The sequence below is a fragment of the Pezoporus flaviventris genome, unplaced genomic scaffold, assembly GCF_033815535.1.
Source record: "Pezoporus flaviventris isolate CSIRO_AGI_PZ_B2104156 unplaced genomic scaffold, CSIRO_AGI_Pfla_v1 ptg000013l, whole genome shotgun sequence".
In the NCBI taxonomy this organism is placed as follows: Eukaryota; Metazoa; Chordata; class Aves; order Psittaciformes; family Psittacidae; genus Pezoporus; species Pezoporus flaviventris.
The window spans coordinates 25736087-25758490 of NW_026892561.1; the positions used below are offsets into that span (position 1 = coordinate 25736087).

The 22404-nt window shown below is 35.2% G+C and overlaps 1 protein-coding gene across 1 annotated transcript; it reads left to right on the forward strand.

Annotated features, from left to right (window-relative positions):
* The first annotated feature begins 1344 nt into the window (after positions 1 to 1344).
* Positions 1345 to 20728, forward strand: MCCC1 (methylcrotonyl-CoA carboxylase subunit 1). The gene is made up of 17 exons (XM_061452429.1): positions 1345 to 1484; positions 1898 to 1993; positions 2161 to 2282; positions 3318 to 3465; positions 3999 to 4120; positions 5058 to 5169; positions 5472 to 5553; positions 6608 to 6735; positions 8486 to 8669; positions 9168 to 9277; positions 10697 to 10913; positions 11951 to 12037; positions 12585 to 12634; positions 14917 to 15054; positions 16387 to 16494; positions 17547 to 17618; positions 19193 to 20728. Exons 1-17 carry the CDS (start codon positions 1404 to 1406, stop codon positions 19310 to 19312), a joined length of 1977 nt encoding a protein of 658 aa, XP_061308413.1. The 5' UTR covers positions 1345 to 1403; the 3' UTR covers positions 19313 to 20728.
* The last annotated feature ends 1676 nt before the right edge of the window (positions 20729 to 22404 follow it).

Genomic DNA, 22404 nt, shown 5'->3' on the forward strand with positions numbered 1-22404 from the left:
CTATTTCCCATTTAAGCTTTTTTAAGTTGTGGTTGTTTATGTCTTCTTGCCTGAATACTTCAAGTTGCTGTCTCTAATAAATACCACTATCCACTAAAAGAGACTTTGAATGCTGGTAGAAAAGCAAGGGAATAATTTGTTTTGTGTCTAAATGCAAGCACTTAAGGAGATATCTAGTGAAGTTTGCACAAACCTTCCTTGAACTTGAGTATGTTCTGTGTAAATAGTTGTATCATAATTCTGTTCTTCTCTTACCTGAAAATGAAAGTAGAGTGGTGGCCAGTTCTTCATACACTTTTCTAACACTGCTGTGTGTTTGTAATTGTACAGGCGATGGAACCAAGTACAAAGATTTGTGAAATGTGCCTCAACGATAGGTATGAAGTTGAACTTCTTTAGCCACTAGGTTTAACTGCTTGTGTAATGTGGGTGGTTTTACAATTAGATTTAGGCCATTAGTTGCTGAAAAACCGTACACTTTAAAAATAAATATTAAATATTTGTATAGCTTTTGAAAACAGGAGTCTGTAGCTGACCTAACAGAAATATTCTTTAATGTGTAAACAACATTTTGACTAAGTTTGTCTGCCATATTTAGGTATACTCAATGAAAAGTATTTATTTTTGTGGTGTTTTCCTCCGAGTCCTTTTCTGATACAAATGTTGTAAAGTGTGAGAGAATTGGGTTTTTAAGTAAAATGGTACTTAAATAATATATGAAGGCAAGTAAGAAGTATATAGCAAGGTGATTTAAACTGACCCTGTTGTCAAGTTGTCTAAAAAGATATGTTTCAGAATTCAGAGGTATGTTTTGATTATATTAGTTAGTTTTAAGCTATTTAGTTATGCCTGTGCATATTTCTGTACCATTGTAACTGTCATGAGACTTCATAAAAGCTAGTGAGTCAGTAAAAAAAAAAACCTAAAGAAAACCAACAAACAAGCCAACCCCCAAAGCCTTCCTGCCTTGTTATTGGTTTATGACTGTGACTGTGCTCATCAAAGAAATGTGAATTACTTCTGGGGGAGTGAGGAGCCAGTGAGGACAGGTGTTAATTGTTCCCTAGTTGGTCCAAAAAGTACGCAATAAAAATATAAGCATCAACTTTTATGTTTCAGGATTTTAGTTTTAGAATATATTTCTTAGTTCTAGAAAGAAAAAAAAGGAAAAAAGTTTAATTAAGCATACTTCTGCATAAGGACACTAAGGATAAAATTTGAAGACTAGCATGGAAATGCTTTTTGGTGAAGCATGTTTTTTTTCATTATTGGAAGAAATGCATAAATGCTGTAAATGTTTAAAAAGAAATCTGAATTTTAAGATGGTTTTATCTTTTCAAACAGGAGGTCACAACATAAGGAAGATTCTTATCGCAAACCGAGGAGAAATTGCTTGCAGAGTGATGCGAACAGCAAAGAAAATGGGTGTGAAGTCTGTAGCAGTTTATAGTGAAGCAGACAGAAATTCCATGCATGTAGCAATGGTGAAGTATATTCATTTTTGATTACTGTTCATTAACAACACTATTTCTCATTGATAAGTTCAATGTGCAAGTAGATTTATGTGCTAATGCAGTTGATTTTCACCTCTGTAGAGTGGCTTCCAAGTTTTTCTTGAATCATTGAATATTTTGTCTAGTCTCTGTCTCAGCACTTGACAGCTTTACAGGAAGTGCATTACGGTTTGGCTTTCTAATGCTGTAGTAGTCAGGAAGTTAAGAGAATGGACTCTGGTTTTGGGAAAAAAGTCGAAACTGTTTCCCCCAGTTGAGTATGAAGAGAGGCAGTGATGTAAACTGTTGCATGCTAGCAATCTGATAAACAATGTAATTGACTCAGAAATTCAGTTAAATTTACTTATTATTAAACAGCCTGTATTAAATTTTTTCTGTAACAGGCAGATGAAGCATATTGCATTGGTCCAGCACCCTCACAGCAGAGTTACTTGGCCTCAGAAAAAATAATGCAGGTAGCTAAGGCCTCAGCAGCTCAGGCAAGTAGATCATGACCTTAAATCTTCTGTTACTACCATGCTCTTTAGTTCTTTATTTTTGCCTGTGGTGCTTCCGTCTTGTGTTTTCTTAGTGAAACTCTGTGGAAGTTTCAGGGTTTTCTAAGGTAAACATATAAAAATAGGCTGGTAACATTATTCTGTTGTAGGCTATTCATCCAGGTTATGGTTTTCTGTCGGAAAGCACAGAGTTTGCAGAGTTGTGCAAGCAAGAAGGAATCATCTTCATAGGTCCACCTTCGTCTGCCATCAAGGATATGGGTATTAAGAGGTATCTATTTCTGCTTTTTACATGGCTATGCAGTTTACAGTTTGCCAAAGCTTATTTTGTTAAGGAATGACCAGCTGCTCCATAATTGTTTTATTCTGTCGGTTTTTGTTGTCTTTTGTGGCTTTCTTCAAAGGAATGAGCTCTAAGTTTATAGATGATCTATAAATCTGTAAGATCTGTAGATTCATATAGACTTAGAAACAGTCAAGATTGTTCAGCAAGTAAAATTTTGGTAATTAAGTATGTAACTAATGCTAGTTTTCCAGAATTGGGGCATTGCAGTGTTACATAGATAAGGGTTCAGCAGTCAGATCAGATATTTGTATACGGGTCAAAAGAACAGTGGAAGGGAAACACCTATATCATGAGGGGTTAGTGTTGTTTATTTAAAATGGGATGATAAGTTTTATTCATCACAGAGGATCTTATTCTTAGTTGCTTAAATCAAAGAAATGTTTCCAGGGTATGAAGTATAACTCAAGAATATGGAAATAAGGTGATTACTAACACATGAACTATGTAATACTAATTTTAGATAATTAATTTTTTTGTCACTTCCTAATGTGAGAGTAAATTAACTCTGTAACTTAACTAACTTTGCATGCATATTGGAAGCCAGAGCTGTTATGCTGAGGTGTTTTATGTCTGGTATGAATCCAGCCTGTATCATAAAAAGAGTTTTGCATTTGTACAACTTTAAATATAGCTTTGGCAGGATGCATTGTTGTAATTTGAAAGTGCTAGGTTTGGCCTATATGATGTGGCTCCAAAGATAAGAAAAAAGCATAAGCCTGAAGTTGACCATGCTTTTGTGTAGAGGGCTTGCAGGAAAAAAAAGCAACCAAACAAACATTTAAAGCGTTTTATTAATTACAATCCAATTGTATGTAACCCGCTTGTGTAAGTAGTCCTGTTGAGGTCAGTGGAACTACTTATGTGAGGAGAATTAACACTGAAAACATAGATGGGTTTGGAGCTTAAAGCAAGGAAAAAAAAGAATATTATCATTCTAAACATGAAACTGTTCTGTCAAAGCACTTCCAAAGCTATAATGTCTGCAGCTGGCGTTCCTGTTGTTGAAGGGTATCATGGAGAAGATCAGTCAGAGGAGTGTCTAAAGGAACATGCCAAAAGAATAGGATATCCAGTAATGATTAAAGCTGTTCGTGGAGGTGGAGGAAAGGTAAAGAAACTAATCTGTTCATCACATGGTGTAAAGTTATCATGTCTCAGTGTCTGTAACAGAATATTCTAAAATAAATCTAAACCCAAAGAAAATAGAAAACTGCTTTTCCTTAAAATTTGTTATTAATGCCCAGTCTAGCACTATGAAATCTCACTTCCTTTTGTTGTGTGGTGAGGCACAAGGTAAGAAGCTGGTATGAATTGGAAGAGTTTTGTTTATTTCAAGGGATCTCTGGTAATTCACATAAACAGAAAAGTTATTTGATGGATTTATGTAAAATTAGATGACTTTAAATTGTTACTTTGATGGTTTCTGTGACTTTTTTTTTTTTTTTTACTAACAGTTTTAAATGTTGCCTAAGAAGTGATTAGAAATACCAGTTAAGAATTTGGCGTCAAGGCACCATGTATAGCGAATTCCCTGTCTAAAGCTGATTTTACTCTGAAATTTCTTGCTCTTTATGTACAACAAGGATTTTTATTGTGTACCAGATTATTAGACATTTAGGTATGCTTTTTTCTGTATTTTAGGGCATGAGAATTGCTCACTCAGAAAAGGAGTTTCTGGACCAACTAGAATCAGCTAGGAGAGAAGCAAAGAAGTCTTTCAATGATGATGCAATGCTGATTGAGAAATTTGTAGATAATCCAAGGTGAGAAATAGAGGTTTTAGTATAAACACTGTGATATTTCTTCTCATGTTAAAAAAAAATCAAAACAAAACAGCAAAGAAGTACCACACAGCTGCTTGTTCCCCCACTGTGGGATGGGGAGGAGAATCAGGAAAAGGTAAAACTCATGGGTTGAGCTAAGAACAGTTTAATAATTGAAATGAAACAAAGTAAAATATAATGATATATTTAATACTAGATAATAATTATATACTATAGATTATGTAATATATGTTATATGTTACTGTATATTATGCAATTTATATAATTTAATATATAATAATACATTTTAGATTATGAAAATAACAATGGTAATGACAGAGAGAGTGAGAGAGGAATAAAATCAAGAAACACAAGTGATATACAATAAAGTAGCTCACCACCAATGTCCAGTCTGTCCCTGAGCAGTGATTAGTGGCTCCCAGCCAACTCCCCCCAGTTTTTATACAGAGCATGATGATCCATGGAGTGGAATATCCCTTTGGCAAAAGATTGAAAAGTCCTTGACTTAGGGTGAGCACTGCTTAGCAATAACTAAAACATCAGTGTGTTATGGAGATTATTCTTATAGTACAGACAAAACACAGCACTATACCAGCTAGTAGGAAGAAAATGAACTCCATCCCAGCCAAAACAGGATCCCAGGATGCTTGTTTATCCTATGGTGTTTCGCAACAGTAGCTGGCATTTAGAATTCTGTTTCATTTAGGACACTGAGGAAGTCTAAACCAATTGAAATCCTGCATAATAGCAGCCACATTTCTATATTTTTTGGTCATCTGAGGACAGACACTTAAACCTATACAGTCCTAGTGAAGTATACAGGACTATATACAAGTTCAGAGTCTGTTGGGGTGAAGTCAGTTGCAGGATTGGGGCTTTACTGAAATTCACTGAAACATTTATTATTATGGAACAGGCATGTTGAAGTCCAAGTATTTGGTGACCAGCATGGCAACGCAGTGTACTTGTTTGAAAGAGACTGCAGTGTGCAAAGGAGACATCAGAAGATCATTGAAGAGGCACCAGGGGTGAGCAGAAAGTTCTTACAGTACCTACATATTTTTTAAATAATTGCAAACCCTCGTAAAATTTATTTAGCAGGTAGTCATTTATTTCTAAATCTCAGTACCTGTTTTAATTTTGCTGCAGAAAATGTTCTAAATTAAAAAATTACTTTAGGAAAATGATTCTTGGGGGAAAAAATATGTAGATTTCATTGATAAGGATTTCACTACAGTTACTAAATATTGCAAAATGTTCATGCATAGTAGGTTTAGTATCACCAAGATTCACAATAATTTGTAACGTTTTGTATTATTATTGTTTACAGCCAGGAATTAATGCTGAAGTTCGAAAGAGACTTGGAGAAGCTGCTGTCAAAGCAGCTAAAGCAGTTAATTATGTGGGAGCAGGTAAGTCTGTAAAGGTATGGCTGCTCCAGAGGTATGCTTTTAACTTGGTAAGACTATGAGACTCAAGGCAAATAGCATCTGTTTGTTTTGGAGTATGATACACATCCAACAATTTTATTTATTTATTTATTTATTTTAAGTTTAAGGAGGTAATCACATGGTTAAATTTGATGCAGTTACAACTTTAAATTTGCACACCTGGTCTGAGCTTAAGACTAACAACAGCTGAAGAATAGAAGGAAAAAATTTCAGAGCAGATAATTCAATCAGCTAATTGTCTGATGAAAGAGAAATTATTTTTCCCTTGCTCTGATCAAACTTACTAACATTCATAATGCTCACTCTCCAACAACAAAGAAAAATACTTTATATTCAAACAGTAAAGCCTTTAAGAGAAAAATGGCTCACTGTCTGTGAAGTTCACACTATTTCCCAAATAAAAAATAACCTGCTAAAATTATTTGTGAATTTTTCTCACTTATTTCCTTGGAATTTTATTTTATTTATAATTGCATGTCTTACACATAAACACAGTAAGTTAAAGAGTTTTGATGCACTTTTTACAGCTCGTAATGAAATGCATCTTTTATTGTAGAAGAGAATCATAGAATAGTTAGGATTGGAAGGGACCGTAAGATCATCTAGTTCCAGCCCTGCTGTCATGGGCAGGGGCACCTTACCCTAGACCATGTCATCCAAGGCTCCATCCAACCTGGCCTTGAACACTGCCAGGGATGGAGCATTTATCACTGCTTTGGGCAACCTGTTCCAGTGCCTCACCACCCTCAGAATAAAGAACTTCTTCCTTGTGTCTAATCTGAACTTCCCCTCTTCAAGTTTGAACTGGTTAAGCACAGGATGTGTAAATGTGCAAGGAAACAACACTTCTGTTTTCAAATTTCAATTGTGTTACCCTTTAAGATAACTTATATAGAATTTAATGAAACTCACGGTATCTGATTTTGAAATAATAGTCTTGTCCTGACATAAATTAGGTGTGTTAAGTATCCATTCTGAAGAAGTCTTGGTTTAAAGTACCCTTTTATTACTTCAGGAACAGTGGAATTTATTATGGACTCCCAACATAATTTTTACTTCATGGAGATGAATACCAGACTGCAAGTAGAGCACCCAGTTACAGAGATGATCACTGGAACAGACTTGGTTGAATGGCAGCTTAGGGTGAGTGTTAATTGATTTTCTATGTAGATTCCTCTTATCTGGTGAATAGTGCTCCTTGATTTTCTATGTAGATTCCTCTTATCTGGTGAATAGTGCTCCTTGATATTGCCTGTGAGAGACCAGATAAGTTTTCAGATCCACATCTCTTATTCAGCTAATAGGGTAGAGTTTCCTTTGCTCTAAAGGAGCATCTTGTATTACTGTATTTGTAGAGCATTGTATAGATGCTCAGAATTCCAGCAAATTCTTCCAGTTGTGTAAATAAAAAGCATTTAAAAAAATTATATTTAAAGAGATTATAGAGAATGCAGAAAGTAGGAGGAACTAGGGTCCTGATCTTTCCCTTGCCATGCTGATTTTTTTTGGAAACTCTAGTTGAAGTGTATCTCTGGCCCAAAAATTCTTGGATCAGGCTGTAGGAGAAAAAAAAAATCTTAAGAAAAACATGTGTCTGATGTTATACCAGTATAGTCACATTCTAGAATAAATGTATAGTTGTGTGGACTGGAAGCAGGCTATTTCCTCACACACCCAATTTGTAGAGGGATTACTCATGCATTCAAATGATAACAGGAAATTTTGGACCTTAGGGAACTGGAAATGAAAAACAATTTTTGTTAGATAAATCAAAAAGTGAGGACAGCAGCACCCATTGAGCTTAAGTAGGTGGCAGGGAGGTCTCTGTAACCAGACAGAAAACTAAAATGGCAAATGCTTTTGCAAAAAAGAGGAACTTCTGGATTCCTGATGTGGAAATGGAAACTGAGCTTTGAGTGCTGAGTTGGAACAGGGATCAAACAATACTTGAGGAAAGAGATAAGGTGGAAAGATACGGTGCTGTTGGCATGTGGCTTAATGAGTCAATAGACGAAAAATGTCTACCAGTGCTTGGAGAGATTATTTTTGTGAATCTGTATAGTATTACTTTTTCTTTGAAGACTAAGTTATATTCTGCTGTCTATGCTGAAATCCATAGTTTGGTGGCAGAAGGCAAGGTATGGAAAACCCCTGACACTTAAAAGATGAATTGTTGCTGTTTTTTCAATAGAAAATTGTATTTTCCCATGTGGATGAAAACTGTGTAGCTTCCTGGTAAAGTCTCCTCTGTGCTTAATTGCAGCAGACTTCTTGTTATTATTTTGTCCCTAAAAACCCTGTTTTTTCAAACTGGTGTTTGCTGGTGTTTGTTGGTATTCTTATATTTGTAATGTGAATTCCTTTGAGTAATAAAATGATGCTTCCTGCCCCATTAAAGGGTCTTAAATTGTTAGTAATCCCTTTAAAGAAACATTCCCTGAAATGTGCAGGTCTGACAGTATACAGAAGAATCAACAGTGTATGCTAGTAGTGCTGGCTGCCAGTAATCCATTTTATCATCTGCTCTTGGAGCAATTTTTCTCTAATAAAATATTGTCTTAGTTGACCAGGCTTTAACTTAAACATTTAATTATCTTTTGACATAACTAGTAGGAAAAAAAATTCCACTATTTTTCTGTCGTGTTTTGGATCTGTGAAATACTAGGAGGTCAAATTACACAATAATAATTCAAAATCCTTTGATTGGTGACCCCCAGGCAAAAGCAAGAAGTAACTTCAGAACTACCTTTTTATGATGTACCACTTTTTTCTCCTTGTGCATTTTGAATGTGTTTTCTACGCATTCATATTTAGAAGAAAGATACTTACTATTTAGTACACTGGCACTCCAGAATATTGATCCCACATTAAAGAAAAAATATATTGTTTTCAGGTAGCAGCAGGAGAGAAGATTCCCCTAATGCAGGAAGAGATTCTGCTCCGGGGCCATGCGTTTGAAGCTAGAATATATGCTGAAGACCCTAAGAATAACTTTATGCCAGGGGCTGGGCCATTGCTGCACTTATCCACCCCACCACCAGATAGTTTCACCAGGATAGAAACTGGAGTCAGACAAGGTAAAACCAAGGCAGAAGTGCTTTACATCAAAAGCTTTGCTTTGTCAGCATTTCCCTCTTTGGCCTAAATAAGTTTGTCTGTCAGGGTGTTGTTATAAAGACAAATCTCTACAGAATTATTCTTCCTTATCATTGACCATTTACTTTTGGTCAGTCACTGAATATTTTATTTACCTCTTTACTTACTTATCTGTATCCAAATTATTGTCCATTGGATCACGCTGATTGTATACTCATCACAATTTATCAATCCTGCATTCTGACTGCAACAGTGAAAACTGAATTTGAGTAATGTTACCTCTTGAAAAGTCTGTACTGAAGTTGTCCTTGGAACTGAAATGCCAGGTCACATCATTAAAGATTAATATTCTTTAAGGACACAGAAATGTGGCCATCAATTGTGTCAGAGTTTAATGCCATATGGTGTGCAGTACTATGCATTACCAACTTTCAGAAATACTTGGGTTAGTCTTACAGCATACTTTAAATATATTTTAGGTGATGAAGTTTCTGTTCATTATGATCCAATGATTGCAAAGCTAGTTGTTTGGGCTGAGGATCGTCAAGCAGCACTGAGAAAGTTGCGATACAGTTTGCATCAATATAATGTAAGTAGAAGGAACCCAGTATGATTTCAGATATTGAGCCAAATTTGTGAAGATATCAGGCAAACAAAATATGGATAAAATACTACAGTAAACCAAAAGTGGTTGCTAAGAGGGAGCCTGCTTTGCCACTAGCAGTTAAGATTTAGTATTTCCTTGGAGAAGCTGTATTTTTATCTAATTTGCAGTTGGTGGAGGGAGTAAAGATAACTGTGAAGTCTGGTTTTAAGCATAGATTTCTCTTAAGTTTGCAGTATCTTCAGCTGGGTGATGCAGCTGGGACTTTATAGAAGAGTAAGGCTGAATAATAACACTTTCAATTGTGGTGTGACCTTTCTGAAACCTAAAGGAACTTGTAGGTAGAATGTGTATCAGATGATGTTTGCTTGTAACTTCTAAGTTATAAAAACCCGTAAGATTTAAATGACACATGTGGTAAAGAAATACGGAGAATTTTTAATGCTGTTAGTTCTTTTTAAGAAGTGGTCCCTTTTTCCCCTATAAAAACTACAGGTGTGTATCTCTTTTCAAAAGAGGAATTCGGGAGGTTTGACTTGAGGTGAGACTGAATATTATTTGTGCAGAATTAATTCATACTTTTAAATGAAAAACAAACATGGTTGAGGTACTGAAAATGTTTGGCACACTATTGTTTTAGCTAAAACATTACTGCAAATGAAGAGATGGGGGGGGAATCTATTGGGTCTTTTGTGGGTTTCCCCTCCCCTGAATTTTCTTAGTAGTTCTGTCAATAAATGTTACAGCACAATACACCTACAAGTTTCACTGATTTCTCTAAAATATTTCTAATTTCATGTTGGTTGGATGGTAATTTTGCAGTACAGGAAATGAGTAGTATCTAGTAAAAGTCACTGTTCCCATTTCTTACTCTTTAAAGATCAAATAAGGAATATTTGAAACTATTTTAACTTATTTTTAGTAAGAAGCACTTTTCATACTAATGATCTTATTTTAAATACTCAGAGCATGATTTTCTGAAGCAGTTGGGTGGGATTTGGGTGGGTTTTCTGTAGTTTTTGTGTTGTGTTTTTTTTTTTTTTTTTTTTTTTGCGGGGGGGTGTTCCTTCTCTGAATAACCTCCCATTATCATTGCTAGAAAACTTTCTTTGACTTCACAGTGGACGAAGGTAGCATTTTAAAAATAGTGCTTTTGAAAAAGTATTCATATTGGGTTTTTTGTTGTGTTTTTTTTTAATTTTCGTTTTTCTTTTTAAAAGCAATGTTTTCATTGGTAATAAAACAGACCAGTTGAATTCATTACATTTTATTGACAGACTTTGTATTTTGCTAGTGCTATCTGAAGAAAGATCAATCTTTTATCTACTCGTAAGTTAACTAGAAATCTATATACTCATTCATAGCTTCAGTTCAATTTGGCAATATGTTTCTTTTTCTTTACAGATTGTAGGATTAAGCACTAATATTGACTTTTTACTGAGTCTGTCAGGACACCCACAGTTTGAGGCTGGAAATGTGCACACTAATTTCATTCCTCAACACCATCATGAACTATTTCCAACCAAAAAGGCAACCCCACATGAAGTTATGTGTCAGGCAGCTCTAGGACTCATACTGAAAGAGAAAATGCTAACTGAAGCTTTTAGAGATCAGTCAGATGGTAAGGATCATTCTTTTGTTTTATTTTACCTGTGACTGGATGAGACAATGCTGTGAGCTCATGTGCAATATTTAATTTGTGTGCTCCTTACTTTGTGCTGCTCAAAATTCTGCATTCTGGCGTCTGTCAGATATTTACCCAGACAGCAAACTATAACTCTTGTTAAGGGACAGGTATTGAATATATCAGCACTGTACTGTACAGACTCCTTCTGACAGCACTTCAGATAGGCGCTATCTGAAAGACCTTGGTATGCATAATTAGTGTCACTGTGTACTCTTTGTTCTTTACAAGCATAAACAGTGAGTATCTGTCACTGTTATTCTTACAGTTGGCCCAAGGTCTTCAGAGATAAAATTGACCTTGCTAGAACTGGGAGAGGCAATAGGGTTTAATTGAATGAGCTGGACATTCTTGAGTTCTGACACTGTTAATGGCTATACCAGTTGGGCATGTGATTGCTGTTAAAAAAGACTTCATAGAAATCTAAGACATGCTGCCAACACCCTTGTTAATTTTCTTCTCCACTTTAACTATCCTGGAAACATGGGAGAATGGGATTGGAAAGATTCACATGCACTGTTGCTTTAAGAGATGATGAACGAATCGAGCAATATCTGATAGCTGTATATCTGATCCATCCTCAAAAACACCTCCATCTTCCCAGGCAATTTGCTGCCATGTTTGACTGCTCTTACAGTTGGAACCTTCACCTAAAGGTTAATCTGAACCAGCTGTGTTGCAGTTGAATTCCCATGTTGCTTTCCTGTTCAAGGATCTCTTCATGGAGAACAGTCAATGTCTTTCTTAGTAAGTGCTGTTAGTGTCATGTTTTCTGTAGGTTACACAGCATCAGTTTATTCACTGTTGAAGCTTTAGTGAGGGACTGTTACTATTACAGTGGTTCCTCAATCTTTAATGTGCAATATAAATATGTAAGTAAGATGGTAGAAATAGTAGGACAGTGATTTTTTTTTTTGTGGTGTAAATTGCTAAAGTACAATTGAAGTAAAATATGTATGTATTTTGTGTTTTAGATAAATTCTCACCGTTTGCATCCAGCACTGGTAGGAGACTAAATATATGTCATACTAGAAAGCTGTCTCTGCTGGATGGGGAAAACAGTAAGTTAATAAAATGTGTGGAGGGAGAGGAGGTACTTGATGGATAGAATTATTTCAACTGGTGCTTGAGAATTCAGGCTAACCAACAGCAAATAGAAGCAGTATGAGTTTTAAGCAGTTTCAGCTGGGAATTCACAGAACTTAATGCTTAATCTACTTGAGGAAATTTCTTGAGGAAATGCAAACCAAATTAAAACAACACAACTAATGTTTATCACTTAAAGGAATAAGGATGAGGTTGACTTTTTTTTTTTTACTTCATTTTGGTATGAAAGTGCTCAGCATTTTCTCCCATCAAAACCTGCTTTCTGTCCAGGTAACTTAATACAGATTTCAGAGCATGACTTCAGGTGTTCATCTTTGAAAAACAAATTGTCTAGAATTCAGTGTGTACAAAGCTAATCTGAAAATACTTGTTCTTAGTATTGGTAGGTCTCTCTTTTTATCAAGAAAGATGCACTAAATATTGTGTATATGTTGTTATTCTCTAGATCCTATAATTAAATCTACTCACATGCACCTTTTTTTTTTTCTTTTAATTGAACAGCTGTGGAAGTAGCTGTAACTTACAATCAAGAAGGGTCATACAACATGCAGGTACAAGGCCATATTTTTTTTTTTTGTTTCCCAGATATTTCCTTAGGTAAAAGAAGAAAGTTTCTTGTAAAATTCTCTTGGTATTAACCATTACCGAAGTTCCTTGGTAATTACTGATACAGGACTCTGTTCTTGGTTTGCTTGCAGCTGGTGTTGCAGTTGTATTATTTTGGCCTGAAATTATCTTTGCTAGATGCAGGATTGGCATGGAAGAGGTACTAAAATACTTCTGAAAATAAGGCTAAGAAAAGCATTTGGTTTTCCAGTGTTTAAAGATCAGGCTTTGTTTTCCTCTTCCTTAAATTTGTCTTTCTAAAACATTGAGATGTTTAAATCTGCATTTAAAAAGGTTGGGTTTTTTTTTTTTTTTTCCATGGGACTACTGCTTTATTCTGTGCATGAAATGGATCTCCTGAGGGATAAATAAAAGCTTTCTAGAGCATTACCTGTAAGATAACTTTTTTTTTTTTTTGAAGTTGGAAATTGGAAAGTAATTACCAAACAAGATTAGGAATGAGACTAGTAAATCTGGTTATATGATTGAATGATGCCACATAGAATTGGCTTCTTTCTCTATGTTATTAGAGATCCTATAGGATACCACTTAAGATGCTTTAAACATAGATACTTGTGTATGTGCATGTATGATAGTCTCCAGTTGTGTGGCTTATGGGGGCTGTGTTTTTGCTGAGTGTGGAATATCCTTCTTGCATCACCTGGAGGTAAATGGGTTTTCTCTTATATTTGGCACCCAGAATGAGTGTATGCTTAAGAATGTAGTCTCTCTGTAGATCAGCTTCTTGTTTCCAATATTCAGAAAAGGGGAATTAAGAGAATAAGGCAGTATTTATGAACTGCTTAGACTATATAGAGAAAAGCATATGAGAAAAATAGTGAGAAAACTATTGTGCTTTCATGTGTATAACCCCATGTCAGGTAACTCCAACGCTTATTTCTACTGATATGAGATAACCCACATCCATCAAGTAATACCCACATGATTTTGAGTGTTATAGATTACATACATAATGCAGGAGAGCTTTTACACATTACATAAGTAATGTCAGTGAAAAGTAAAAAGAGGCTGGAAGTGAAATGAAGCGAGGCCTTTCGGGGAGGGGAAGGGCAAGGGCAACAGCTGAGAATGTAGACCTGCAGGGAAGAAAGGAGAATGGGTGTTGAGATGGAAATGGAGAAAAGCTGGAGACAAGGGATGGAGAAACAGAATTGGGAGCTGATAATGAGGAGGACAGTGCCTTTGGAGGGCTATAAAACCTTCCTGGAGACCAAGCAACTAGAGCAGGTTGCTGGGCTATGGAACTGACAAGCCCTCACAGTGCTGACCAGGGTGTTGCCCCGATTTGCACCCCTGCTCAGGATGCTGATCAAGAAATTTATTTTTTTTTCCTCAGGGATCAATATCAGATGAACAGTATCCTTTTGATGCATGTTAAAGTCTCCGTTCAGTGGAAAAATAGTGTGGGACTATATAAATGAAGACTGAATTTTATCTCAACTTGTAACATCCTGAAAGATCAGCAAGTCTCTTGATTCTTTGCTCAGTGATGTTAGAAATAAAAATATCAGTTAAATGTAATGCACTTAAGTTCATATTCTTACTGTCTTTGTATTCTGAAGTTGTTGCAGAGGTGCAATTTCCATTGATGTAGATGAAAAGGTTTCCTACAAATAAATAGCCTTTCCATTTGGTATTTCTTTTGCAGTTTTGGTTTCTAATTGACACTGTTTCCATTACTGCTCTCCACTACTCCTTTTGTAGGCTTACTGAATATGTTGTAGTTTCTGTATCATAAGCTTCCAAGACTGAGGAAGTTGCTCATCTTTTGGAAAGCATTGTGTAATCTTATTATGTCATCTGAATAGTATGGATTTTTCAACTTGGTAGAAGTCAATATGCTAGAACAAATTAAAAATATTGCTAAACAAAACACTTTGATTTTTGCTGTTGTTTTTCCTGAGAGGTAGTATACCTTTGTGTTTTGAATGCTATTCATATTTGAACTATTGCATAGTTTATGATAAAAAAATGTCATGGGAGAGCATGTTAGTTGATCTTCAGAGCTGATTGCATTGGTTATGGAATACAGACTGTTAACAGAAAAATAAAGGATATGTAAGATAATTCCGGAATTTGGAAAAAAATCAAATCTTTAAAATCTATGAAGAATCGCATGTTACGAGTGTATACTACAAATACTAGCTTTTGGTTTATTGTTCATGAAGGGTTAGCTTTTGTCCTTATAAAAGTATTTTACTTCCAGATTCAAGATGAAACTTTCTTGATTTCTGGAGAGATCTTCAATGAAGATGATTCGGTTTACTTGAGGTCTTCAGTAAATGGAACAGTGTGTAAGTCCAAATTGGTCATTTTGGACAACACAATTTATCTCTTCTTTCCGGTAAAGTTCCTTTCTTTATTATTCAAGTATAAAATTTCAGAGCTTTATCCATGTAAATGAACAATATAAACTGCAAGAGAATGTGAAAGAGAATCATAACTTCAAGTTCTTATGTTGGCCCATAATGTTTTGATACGTATTGTGCTTATAGCTATAGTTAGAAGTTAGCTGCTTATGGTCAGTGAGTAAAAAAATCAATGAAATTTAGAAAGATAAAATGTAATTAGTTGCATGAGAATTACAAGTAATGGTCTGGGAGGGGAAAGCACAATATCAAAATGTTTAAGTTTCTAAGTTTGTTAGATTTATGAACAGTAGCAGTTACTTTAAATGGATAATTATTTGGATGTGCTTGTAACTGATACTTTGGTTACATTTCTAAAATGATAATAAAAAAAGTATATTGGTCTGAGGAAGGGTAACTTCAGCTAATATTAAAAAATTTGAATTATGAGTTACCATAGCCTTATTTGTATTGCATGAATAATGACATTTGAAAGAAGAGGTGCCCCAATTTGCATTATCAGGCTTGTAATTTTTTATTTTTAGTTAAAAAGCTGACAGGCCCTTAATGTATCTCAATACAAATGTAATTTAAATATGTAAATTATTATGTATTCATTTCAGTAATTAACCTCTAGCTCTGAGACTTCCAGCAGACTGCATTGAGAACTTCGCTACTCCACTGATGAGAACAAAATAATTCATGCTGGAATGGCAAAGCTCAGTTTTCCCATAGTATCAGAGTGGAGTCTAGGATGGGGGCATCTAGAAGAAATCACAGGAGTTTTAGGGTATGGGTAGGATGTGTGGGAGAATGAGTCATTGGGAAACTCTGGGTAGCAAGTCTGAGAGGAACTGGGGAATTCTAAATAATGGTGAGAATTTCTCAGTAAACTCGGCACTGAATCCACTTCATTGTAAATTGTGAAACACTCATTGATAATGCATGGCAATGAAGATGCCAATGTCTGTCTTTCTTGCATCAACCTGCCTTTGCACATTTTCTAAAACCTTCTGTGCTGTTGCTGCATGAATAGGGAAGGTGTGGCTTTGGTACATAGCTCCACGTGGAACCTCTTTTTCCCAGGGGTAGTTCCTTCCTTACCGATCCTTGGCAGCTGCCACCATGGCTTTTGAGGACTTGGATACTGGTGAAGTAGTAAGCATACCAACAGTGCTTTTGCTGCTCTGACCCCACACCTCTTCCACCCTGAACAGTTGACTCATTTCCCTGAAGCTGGATCTGTTCTTTCACTGTATGTTAGCATATTGCACTAGTAGTATTATTTTATGTTGTTAACTCATATGTCATTGATTTTATTTCTGTAGGAAGGTAGTGTTCAGATTGGCCTTCCTGTACCCAAGTACTTATCTGCCGTGACTTCAGTGGGAATGCAAAGTGGTGCTGTAGCACCCATGACAGGCACAGTTGAAAAGGTAATTTTAATAATATGGGTAGGACATGAATTCTCCAATATATGTACAAGTTTGCTCTTCCAGAAATGGTGTTTGCTTCTGTACTGCCAGGAAAGAAAGAATCGGGATCAGAAATGTCAGTGCTATGTAACTTCTTCCAATTGGAAAATGCCCTGTTTACTCTGAGTTTTCAGTAGCCACCCAAGAGTTTTTCAGTCTTCTAGTTGTTTTTTTTCCTAGAGCTCTGGAAAATCTGAATATTTAACTTACCCTACTGCTTAAATTATTTCTTCTTCATCTCAATTTCTTTTTAAGGCAAAGTTCCCTGAAATGTTACAGGTTTTGTTCAGTTACAGTGTTGCAGTGTGATCCATTATATCTAACCAAAAGAGTGAGCTGCTAGATGTACTTGCAAAAAAGAGAACTAGAAATGCCTTTTTTGCTAATCTATGTGTTTTGCTGCTTCTGTTTATGTTTTTGTTTCTTTAGCATAGGAAGTCTTGTGTATTTCTCTGTACATTGACAAAGTTTCAACAGAAAAAAAAAACATTTCCAGGAGAGTTTAGCAGTTAAAAGAATTCTGCTAGTGATAAAAAGGCATAAACAACAAAAAGACATGAACCCTTTCAGAGGGTGGAGTACACTGAACATGGGTCTCTTACGTATAAATCAGTTACTGCAGAAAAACTAGGTGGATCCTGCAATCTTCTGTATGGATTTTCTTTTCAAGACTTTAGGGACTCCAGGAAAAGGTTCTGCACTTTCTCCCTCAAAATAGATGCTCATAAACCCAAAAAGGGTGGAATGTGCATTGTCTTATTTAGTGTTTTTTCTTTGATACATAAATTGCTTCCTGGTCATCCTGTTGGCTGTTACTGAACCTATATCTATAGCTTCTGACTTCCCTTGAGTATTATCTAGAGAACTTCGATACCCAACATAACAGTAATAAAGATATGAGGCTGTTTTGCAAAACCAGGGTCACTCAGTAGACTGTGCTAGGCAAAGTCAGCTGCTGATGTTTAATGGTACAGATATGCATGATTTCTTCTCAATTTTCTCTGGAACTATAGGTGTTTGTGAAAGCAGGGGATAAGGTTCAGACTGGAGACCCTCTGATGGTTATGATAGCTATGAAAATGGAGGTAGGTGAGATGTAAAAGGTTCTAATTACTGAGAAAATAAAATTCTGGTCATAATTTAGTCATTTTTGGTAGCGTTATTGAAGTATGGTGCAGTAGCTCGCAGATGTCGGTATCACTTCATGTGCTGTAAAGCAAGCATTGTCTGACTAGATTTTAGAGGATTATATTTGCTGTTATTAACAAATGATGATTATATAATCCATGGTACTCTGCAGATGTTTTGATGTTCATTTGGTTAGCTTTCTCAGTCCTTCTCTCCCCTTCCCTCCTTTCACTTCCCTTGCAGAAAATTGTCTGGGTGTATCTCTTGCTCACTGTTTGTGTGATATAAGCAAATGTAATGTCTGCAGCTACTTTATACAGAAATTTATCTAAAAGTGACCTTGTAAATATGCATAGGAATTTTTTTTTAATAATATTTTTATTGTTGTTTACATAAAGTTTTATCAAGAGTAGACTAAAGATCCTTTCTAATTGTCCATGTGACATTCAGTGGACTAGCATTTTGGCCACTGTATATTGTCACATTGCTTGACTCTGGCTCAGATTGTTTGAACTGTAGTTTTTGCACCCTGTACTGGTTTGGTTAAGCTATTAGTTTATTTTAAATTTCAGTTTGTGATAGCAGAATTAATGTTGTTGAGAAAAATTGCCTTTCCCTTACCATGTCCTTTTATAAATGACACTAAAATGGCATGAAATGTAACTGTGCACTAAAAAAAAATTACACCTGAAATTATTTGCAATTGGATGCTAAATTTTTGTGCCTCTCCAGATGATACCTTAGACAGACATTATCTGAGTTGCCTTTTTTTTTTTAATGGTATTGAAATAAAAGATGTTAAATTGAATAAACAGTTACTTAAATTAATACTTGCTTAGATGTGAGGATTTAATATCTAATATTTAATATTTGATATTAGACTTAATATCTATTATTTTATATTTGATATTAGACTAACCCTATGTAGAGAACTACCAAGAAACAAAACTTCAGTGGAAAACTAACCTGATACCAATCCCCAAATTGGTCTATTTGTTATTGTATGTAAACATACTATTTCATTACTGTCACTAGTAGTTGTATTTGTATTTCATCTGGATTTAGCCAAATATCTGTTCAGTTAAGAGCCTTCCTGGCCAGCAAACAAAAATATCTTTAGTAATCTGTAGATACCACTTAAGGGAACAAATCTGCCATATCATTAACATTTTGGATTAAAACTGAATTACCTCTGCTTGGCATTTATTATAATAACAAAAAATGCTACAGAAGTAAATAACATTCAGCTGTTCATGCTTCAAAATATAACAACATATAGTATTTTAATCTTCAGTATCAATATCAAAATAAATATTGATGAGAAAATAAAACTTGAAAAAGGACTAGGATAACCTTTTTTAAAAAAAAACAAACAACCCAACCAAACAACAACAACAATTTAAAATAAATATACATGTCAGATGAAGTAATTGTGTTCTGCTTTAATTGCACCAAAGAGTAATATTAGCATTTGCTGGGGGGTGAGGTGCAAAGTACTCCGCTTGTTCACTACTGATCTGTTTCTATGCAGCATACCATAAGGGCTCCAAAGGCAGGAGTGGTAAAAAAGGTTAATTTCCAAGAAGGTGCCCAGGCCAACAGACATGCTCCATTAGTTGAATTCATGGATGAAGAGGCAGAAACAAAATGAAGTTCAAGGAAGCTGCATTTTATTTTTTCTACTTTGCTGATTTTCTTTCAGGAGGAGATTTCTTCATATTTTGAGCAAACTGTTTTGTGTAGTAGATTGGGGAATTGGTTTCCTCAGCACTTCCTGCATAGTTTGACAGTATATTATGGTGACTTTACTGAAACTTGGATACACTGTACTGTAATCGTATAAATAACTTGTGGACCTATGTGATTGTTGTTCAGTGTTTATGTTTGTCTGTGAAAAGGCATTACACTGGAAGATGTGGAACTCATACGGTATGGGAGAGGTTAGTTAGGACTGTAAGTTACACACAGCAGGGGTCTTCTGCCTGTTTTTTCATTCACAGCTGCTTTTTTTTTTGCCTGAGAAGTGACAGCATTGATTTCAAGAAAATCTGAAAGGTGACAATTTTTTTATGAATCCATTTCTCTAGAAAAATTCCTGTTTGTGCCTTACATTTTTGCCTGAATAGGGAATTTGGGATTGTTCCTTAGCCCAGGATCTCTCTTAAGTTTTCGGTGCATCTTTTTTCCTATTTACCTCAATGAGTAGTGAAAATTTTCATTTCAAAAATATACCTTGAAATATCTGATACAAAGCATTTTTCAAGTACATATTAGCATTTGCGGCAGTAATCACTTGGAACATTTGCTTTCTAAAAATCACTTTATCTTCAAACATAAAGTGGCATAGAAAAATGGTAATCTTATTTTAATACTTAAAGGGTACTTAAGGTGCCAAAATACTGACTTCAAAATCCTTATTACTTTTCCCATATTGTTTATATTTTAGTATATTACTTAGTATATTACTTAGTATATTTTGTATCTGCAGTGTTGCAACAGGGAAAACTAGTAGGTTGTTGGTAGGATATGCAAAGAAAATATTTCTCAGACACAGTATTCTGATCATTTGCTATAAATGTAACTTCTTTTGAAAAGCACCTAAGAGGAAAAGGGAAAGAAAAAGTGTTTTAATTGTTGCAAAATATTTTCACATTTTTAGTTAAGTTCTGCTTGTCATATGAACTTTTGATATACTAATTTAAGACAATAGTATAATTGATACTGCAGAAAGGAATGCCCACAGATGCTACAGTGATCCCAAACTTGTAGTTACATCTGTGCAAATGGATCCTTATACTTAACATGAAATCTCATTTTTTAATCAATATATGTCGTAGGCAATTCTCTAATCTGATGCTGTAACTGTGTAGTCTTGCCTGCAATGCAGACAAAAATTGTAAAACTAATGTCTCTGGATGGTCTACATGTTAAAAGCATACTGTAATACTTTTCAGTTTTCATTGTAATCCAATGGCGATCTGACAAAAAAATGAGTGATCATCATGTAGAATATTGCCATAGTGATTTTTTTATTTACTGCCAAATAAAAATTAAGCCTAACTTTGAATTTAGGTTTGTTTTCATTTTTCTCCATTTTGTTCTTTTCTCATTTTGTTGCTTATGTTTATGCATGAGAGAGTTTTAAGGAACTGTTTGTGAGATATCATATGATGATAGATAGACCAGAATCTGCAGATCACATTTAGGCAGCAGTAATCCAGATAGTTGTAATGGGTTTCACTGCAAGTAAGTTTAGTGACTTGTTTTATCTAAAAATGAATCTACATATAGAAATGTGAACTCGGTCCTGAAGAGATGCTGCAGCATGGCATTTATTTTTTTAATTTCTACATGTCACTGCTGTGTTTCTAGACTTGCTTTGCTACACTGAATCTGTAGCAAAACTTTAAAACTCACAGCATGATGTTCTCTGTCAGGAAGTCTTCGCTGCTTCCTTCAGCCAGCCAGCGAAACAAGAATGTGACAAAAAGTCCTCTCTTACAAATGGAGACAAATAATTTTGCCAGTTTTAATTTTCCTTCACTTCTGAAAATTAGCAGGGTTTCTTTTGGGTGTGTTTTGTTTTGTTTTGTTTTTTTGTTTGGTTGGTTTTTTTTTGGGGGGGGAAGTGTGTTGTTCCCCCCCCCCTGTAAGCTTTTGCTGAGATTGATTTTTCAACCAGTGAAGGCTTTGTTTATTTCTGCATAAAATCTCTTGCAGAAGTAACTGTTAGAATTTGCACACTTCAAATGGTTTGCAATAATGTGATTTAACTGAACTTAGAGATAACAAAGTGATTAAAGGTAGGTTGTTCTTGTAACCCAGGATTTTAATTTACAGAATATTCAGAAATGTTTATTACAGATAAATCCTTCTATTATAAATGTGAATTGATAAGAGCCATATGATGCTAACACAGCTGTAACTAAACTGTTGTCTGTAGAACACTTAGTGATAGAGTAAGGAAGAAAAAAAATTGGTAATTGTGTAAAATGCAGTATTTTAGTATTCAAGCTAAAAGGATAATCTCTGCCAGTTGTTCATTATTAATGTACCTTTTTCAAATAGTGATGTAGTTCTGATACAAGAGTAACAGATGTTTATAGAAACAAGGAATCTGAACTGATTCTAATTGTTAATACCTACTCTTGCTGCTGGAAGAGAGAGGGGACCAAGTCATGGGATGTGTAGTTCAGCCACAATTGATAGCCTACAGGAAAGAACAAGGGCACTAGTATTCCAGACTGGCTTTTGTGAGCTGGGATCAGTGTAACACTTAGTGAGCTTACTGGTCAGTTGGTTATACCAGTTACAGAACATCCTGCTTGGTAGTGTGAATGTTAGACCAAAAGGACAGCCCTTCATAAACTTCAGTTACCCACCTGTGGGATCTCCATCTCTCTTGCACTCTTCAGCTGCTGTTAATTACTACAGCTTATACCCAGTGAAGATCTGTGGTGTGGAGCCTGACTTCATGCTGGATCAGTGATTAGGACACAGGAAGAGGAAAGCAGGTCTGCATTCTTATTTCAGCCACTGACTCATGGTGACTTCAGACAAGTCACTTAATAGATATTTGCCTGTGTTTCCTCCTATTTAATAAGGTTGATGTTAATCAAAACACTGCAAAATTTGTGGATAGAGTGACTTACAAATACTCATTTTTCCATGCCTGCTGGTAAAACTATAGTTTCAGGTGTAGACTATTTTTACTTGTAAGGTTATTTTTTTTTAACCTTTTGT

Bases quoted from the DNA above. Each gene is read 5' to 3' on its own strand.
- MCCC1 (XM_061452429.1), top strand. From the start codon at position 1,404: ATGCGAACAGCAAAGAAAATGGGTGTGAAGTCTGTAGCAGTTTATAGT. The intron at 6,736-8,485 runs GTGAGTGTTAAT...TATTGTTTTCAG, and splicing joins TGGTTGAATGGCAGCTTAGG to GTAGCAGCAGGAGAGAAGAT. The intron at 9,278-10,696 runs GTAAGTAGAAGG...TTTTCTTTACAG, and splicing joins ACAGTTTGCATCAATATAAT to ATTGTAGGATTAAGCACTAA.